The sequence below is a fragment of the Arachis ipaensis genome, chromosome B01 (assembly GCF_000816755.2).
Source record: "Arachis ipaensis cultivar K30076 chromosome B01, Araip1.1, whole genome shotgun sequence".
NCBI classification, from domain to species: domain Eukaryota; kingdom Viridiplantae; phylum Streptophyta; class Magnoliopsida; order Fabales; family Fabaceae; genus Arachis; species Arachis ipaensis.
In genome coordinates this window covers 17872985-17879384 of record NC_029785.2, presented here as the reverse complement: position 1 = coordinate 17879384, position 6400 = coordinate 17872985, and the positions used below count along the sequence as shown (strand labels likewise).

The following is a 6400-nucleotide window of genomic DNA, read 5'->3' as shown; positions in this document are numbered from 1 at the left end:
CGAGTTTTTAATTTATATGATATTTTTATTTGATGTTTAATTTATTATTTTTTTTAAATATTATGTTTTAGACACCATAATAAATACTTTTTAACTTTTGCCTTGAGCGACAGCAACACAAAATGACAAAAGGTTATCATAAAAGTTGGTAGAAAAACTCTTAGAAGAAAACCTTTATATCCACTAATTTTGCAATTTCAATCAAAATTTCAGTAACTATTTTTTTTTATGAACTTTCAGGAAACTATATAAACATCTAAATTAGACAATAACGACGAAAGTTAACAGGTTTAGAAAAAAAAAAACCTTAAAATAACTGCTATTAAAAATAATAAATNNCATAACATTTTTTTATTATTTAATATTTTTTAAGATTTAACAATTATCTGAATTAAAAACTTGTGTATGGAAATTAATCTGAATAGCTTAGCAAAACCCAAAAGTTATTGCCATGAGAGTGTGAGTGCTGAAGCTTTGAATCTTTGAGCCAAAAGAAGTTATAATAAAAACACACAGAAACAGCACACACACTTATTGTTTAGTTTCTAAGCAACCATGGCTTCTTCCACCTTATGTTACAACTCTCTTAACGCTTTCTCAAGAACCACTCAATTCTCAGTTCCAATAAACAAAGACCTTCTTTTTCCACCAGAAACCTCACCTTCTCTCCCAACAAGAACAAGGAAACTTAACAAGAACAAAACGGTTCGTTTCACAGTTAAGGCCGCTACTACGTCGACTCCTACTCAAGCGAACGAAACGGCGTCGTATGGAGGCTATGGCTCTCAGAGGAGGAAACAGGTTCGGGTTCTCGTGGCGGGCGGAGGAATCGGTGGATTGGTTTTTGCTTTGGCTGCAAAGAGAAAAGGCTTCGAGGTAATGGTGTTTGAGAAAGATTTGAGTGCTGTGAGAGGAGAGGGGCAGTATAGGGGTCCAATTCAGATTCAGAGTAACGCTTTGGCTGCTTTGGAAGCCATTGATTCCGATGTCGCTGAAGAAGTTATGAGAGTTGGTTGCGTCACCGGTGATAGGATTAACGGCCTCGTCGACGGAGTTTCTGGCTCTTGGTACGTTATTTGCTCCTCCTACAATCTCTGTCACACCGACACCGGAACTTGTATTTTCTACTTTATATCTTTTTAAATGTTTAGTTGTTATGCAATTAAGAATTTAATTTTGATAAAAGTACAACAATTTAATGTTGATGCAATTAGTTGGGTCGTATTAACAAAAATAACTACTTTTTATATTTATGGCTCGAGTCAGAACGGATGTAATTGGTGTATAGTTGGGGAAGTCAGAATTTCTATTTTAAGAAAGAATATTTAAGTTAGAGCAGACAAGTCCAACAAATTTCTTTATGAAATTTTAGCATTTGGGACCATAGATTGATGTATAGTTGGTTATCAGGTACGTCAAATTCGATACATTCACTCCTGCAGTGGAACGTGGACTTCCAGTCACAAGGGTTATTAGTCGAATGACCTTACAGCAGATTCTTGCCCGCGCAGTTGGGGAAGATGTCATTATGAATGAAAGTAATGTTGTTAATTTTGTGGATGATGGAAGCAAGGTATTTAGAGAAAGCTTTTATATTGAGATTAACTACAAAATTATTCTACTTCATGAACCGCATCAGTGGACTGTGATCAGATATAATTGTTGTATCGGAATTTTAGTCTTTTCATCCAGCATTTTTCAATTTCAGGTAACAGTAGAGCTAGAGAATGGTCAGAAATACGAAGGAGATCTCTTGGTTGGAGCAGATGGGATATGGTCCAAGGTCCTACTAAAATTTTCTCTGGTTCTGATCATATTCTCATAACTATGCATTTTAGTTTTATAAAACATAACCTTATTATAATAATTTTTGATAGGTGAGGAAGCAATTATTTGGGCCAAAAGAAGCTGTTTACTCTGGCTATACATGTTATACTGGTATTGCAGATTTCGTCCCTGCTGACATCGAATCTGTTGGGTATGGTAATCGTTATTCATGAATTAGGTATCCTACTTTAATATTATCAGCTGTGGTATGTATTTTCATAAGGTTATGCATTTTTGTCCCTGTGCTGGAAGGTACCGAGTATTCTTGGGACACAAACAATACTTTGTATCTTCGGATGTTGGTGCTGGAAAGATGCAATGGTATGCCTTTCACAAAGAGCCACCTGGTGGCGTTGATAGTCCCAATGGTATGCTTTCTTCAAGTGTTTAGAAATTTGTCATCTCTTCTGCGTTTACGGATGTATCATTAACACAATATTTTAATTGAGACTATCTGATGGTTGCTTTCTTTTCCCCCCTTCAAATAAAAAGATGCTCTTAAATTGATGCTCAAGTCAGTTCTATCAATGTTACTGCTTGTTTATTCTGATGACTGAACTCCACTGCTTGGCATGATATAGAATGGTTCTAACTTTGTACCAGCAATCTAGTAGTATTTTAATGTAGATTGCGAATCAGATTGACTGGCAGGCTTGAAATGAAGATTGTAAATCATAACATTTGATATCATTTCTCTTACTGTTTGGCAGGAAAGAAGGAAAGGTTGCTAAAGATCTTTGAGGGTTGGTGTGACAATGCATTAGATCTGATACTGGCCACAGAAGAAGAGGCAATTCTGCGACGAGACATATACGACAGGATACCAACGTTAACATGGGGAAAGGGTCGAGTTACTTTGCTTGGTGATTCCGTCCATGCTATGCAGCCAAATATGGGCCAAGGAGGATGCATGGCTATTGAGGTATATAGTTACTTTCACCCCCTTTGTTACAATATGTATTTATCATTATTGTTTCAAAGTTACAGGCTTCCAGCAATTCCCTTCATATTCAGAACTAGTATTCAGTTATCCACGGTTCGTTTGATCTGAGATGGACATAGACAGAAATTAATGAAACATGATTAAAATTAAAATATATTTCCCACATTTACTTTTTCTTGGCTCCTTCAGAGGGAACTGGTAGTGAAACATGAACATTGGCACAAAAGTTCTTTCTAACAAGCTTATTTTGTCATTACAGGACAGTTATCAACTAGCATGGGAGTTGGAGAATGCATGGGAGCAAAGTGTAAAATCAGGGTCTCCAATTGATATTGATTCTTCCCTAAGGAGGTAAATTACGGTTTGTTCTTCAAATACGAAAATGAATACTGAAATAGCAATTTTGTCGAAATGAGTTGATCTCCTTGCATTGTTGAATCCATTTATTTATTAACAAAATCTCTTTGGTGACTCATGGTGCCTTTGTTTCATCAAGCTATGAGAGAGAAAGAAGATTTCGAGTTGCCATTATTCACGGAATGGCAAGAATGGCTGCTTTGATGGCTTCCACCTACAAGGCATATTTGGGTGTTGGTCTTGGTCCTTTAGAGGTAGGAATTTCTTACTAATGAGATAAGTCAGAATTCAGAGAAGTTGACAGTTCAAATTGATATATATGCGTGCCACTTCTATCTCATTATCGCTTTCAGTTCTTGACCAAGTTCCGGATACCACATCCTGGAAGGGTTGGAGGAAGATTTTTCGTCGACATCATGATGCCTACTATGTTGAGCTGGGTCTTAGGGGGCAACAGGTAATGCCAAGAGTTCACTTTCCTTTTTCGAATAACCTTCACTTGGTGAAATCAGCATAACTGCATGTTAGGTATGCGAGCCAATTGAAAAACTTCATGGATGATGAGAGTTCCTGCAAACTGATAACATTGGAAACTGTTCATGTTTTTATTTGGTGCTAATTAGGAAAAATATTATATTGCATTATCAACTACTTGTTGATTTGTGCCAACTGATTACCTAATACATAAAGACATTGTAACACTTTTGCAGCTCTAAACTTGAAGGGAGACCATTAAGCTGTAGGCTTTCAGACAAAGTACGTTGCTCAAATTTTACTTTTGTACTTTTGCTGCTCAGAAGATTTTTTATCTGGTAATTTATATAGTCATATCTATTAGGTTCGTTGCGATCTGGATTCTAAAGTGTCATTTGATTATCATGCAGGCAAATGACCAATTACGGCAATGGTTTGAAGATGATGATGCGCTTGAGCGTGCTATTAACGGAGAGTACGTCTCTAACTGAATATGCTGAGTGTCATCCTTACTATACTTAGTAAGGAATTTTTAGATCTCATAACTCTTATGTTCATTCTTGTTTTGAATAGGTGGATTTTGTTACCATGTGGAGATGAAACAGGTCTTTCAAAACCTATACGTTTGAATCAAGATGAGATGAAGCCGTGTATAATCGGGTATGCATGAGCCCTGAGGTCTTGGACCTACATACAATATTTTGCATACTGCCATAATAGTTGCTAAATTGTGTACGTTATATCATGCATACTGGAATGAAGATGAAAATGTAGGCATTGTTCCATTCTCAATTGTCTAAAAGGATTAGATGATTGGCCTCTGTCTTGTGTAAAGCTTATAATCTTTTTTAGAGGACTTTCCCTTGGACATGTTGAGAGATTCGAAAACTGTTTTACTATATTCTCTTAGGAGGATCTCATATCCTCCCATCTTTGTAAGATTGTAAGTTCAAACCAATTGTCTGATAAGTTTCTGTAACTACAGGAGTGCACCACCAGAAGAATCTCTAGGTTGTTCGGTTACAATACCTTCACCACAGGTAAAACAATTTATTATGACCTCAATTGAAAATGGTTCCACTTGATATCTTGATCATCATGCAACATAATTTCTCCACTTTTAAGGTTTCCGAAATCCATGCTCGAATTAACTATAAGGATGGCCTATTCTTTTTGACTGATTTGCGGAGTGAACATGGCACCTGGATAACAGAGTAAGTAAAAGTATAAAAGTGTTACTATATTTTGAAGCTTAGGTAGTTGAAAAATGTATTGACTGTCGTTCTCTTTATGTTTTCAGCATCGAGGGAAAGCGATATCGGGTACCTCCAAATTATCCTGCACGTGTCCACCCGACTAATGTTATTGAATTTGGTTCTACTAAGGTAACTGATGAACCCTTTAGAGGTTCTAGTAGGCCATTGCATTATTCATATTGGACATCAGCAGTTTGATAAAATTCATGTTACATTGCATCAATCATTGTTTGAGAAAGATCCAACCTTTTAGTCCAACTTTGATATATTTCAGAACTTCTCTTCACTTATCACCTGCCTACATCTACTTGGTCTTCCATTCTATTTTTCATTTTGTGCTACTGTAATTTTTATTTAGTTTATTTAATTTAAGATCACTGAACATAATGATGAAGATTAGAGTTAATTATACTGTCTAAAAATGGTTTATTTAAGTGGGGCTAGTACCAGAAACTGCTTGTTATCAATAAGTGAATTTTCTGATCTTTTAATAAACTAGACAATTAGTCCGTGATATTAGTATTTAACCTACCAAGTTTTAGTGCATAATTTCTTTCATATAAAAATTGACCATTGTATAGTTTTCCCATTTAGATGTTCCAATTTCAATAGTTACTTTTACTCTAAAATAATTATGTTACATCTGCCTAGCAAAGATCCAATTACCATTAGGTTCATATTCTTTTTGTGTATATGAGTATCCAACTTCCAAATACATTACTCTTGCCTGAAAAATGTGCAAGTTTGTATAGCTGTTGCATAGTGCATACCTAATTTCCTATGACATATCTAAGCATCCAAGTTATTTTGCAGGCTTCGTTCCGCATTAAGGTGACTAGATCAGTACCAAGAATATCTGAGAAGAAAGGAGAACAAATTCTCATGAAAGTGTGAATGGCTGTGTTTAGGTAAATATTTGTAAGTCAAAGAAAATGTTATACAGCCAAATACTTAGAATTGTATAGCTTCTGTATGCACTCTTTTTAGAATAGAGAGTATTTTGCAACGGCACCAAATTGTTCAATAATTCTTAGGTAGTCGTTGGTTGTTGCCTCCCATAGGCACTTCGTTCAACACTTTGATATGTAAAAAGACAGTATTTTTAGAGATTCATATTCTTATAATTTTGTGGTTATCCGTTTACAAGCGGGAGCATTACTCACTGAAGATAATAAGTTAATAACAAGGGTAGCAAAGAAAATGCCAAAATCTATATTTTGGTAAAGAAAATAGCGGGAATTTCTTTAGTAAAGAGTATAATTGGATGAAAAATGAAGATTTTTAACTGGTTGATTCGACTAAAAAACTGGTGAACCAAATCTCAAATCAGTCCAATTTAGGTTTAAGACCGTTTCAATAATTGAACTAGTCAAACCTAATAAGAAAAGCTGAAATTCAGTTTAAACCGAATCGACGAGTCATACAATGCCTGATAAGTTTCATACCTAGCCCCTTTTGTAAGGAAGAGTACCAACTTGCAGCTTAGCTAGCATGTCATTTGTCTTATGAGATGCAATTTTTTATAAAATTGATTAAATTATAT

The 6400-nt window shown here is 35.4% G+C and overlaps 1 protein-coding gene across 2 annotated transcripts; it reads left to right on the top strand.

Annotated features, from left to right (window-relative positions):
- Positions 433-6024, top strand: LOC107626771 (zeaxanthin epoxidase, chloroplastic). 2 transcript variants are annotated; one of them, XR_002359033.1, is made up of 16 exons: positions 433-1067; positions 1411-1573; positions 1709-1783; positions 1878-1978; positions 2080-2195; positions 2538-2749; positions 3030-3121; positions 3267-3381; positions 3481-3584; positions 3838-3939; positions 4012-4076; positions 4175-4261; positions 4587-4641; positions 4727-4815; positions 4902-4986; positions 5671-5986. XR_002359033.1 is itself a non-coding variant. In XM_016329676.2 (16 exons), exons 1-16 carry the CDS (start codon positions 556-558, stop codon positions 5749-5751), a joined length of 1998 nt encoding a protein of 665 aa, XP_016185162.1. In that variant the 5' UTR covers positions 435-555; the 3' UTR covers positions 5752-6024. The 2 variants fall into 2 exon arrangements, 1 of the variants encoding a protein (XP_016185162.1); XM_016329676.2 differs by having other exon boundaries at positions 435-1067; positions 3838-3883; positions 5671-6024.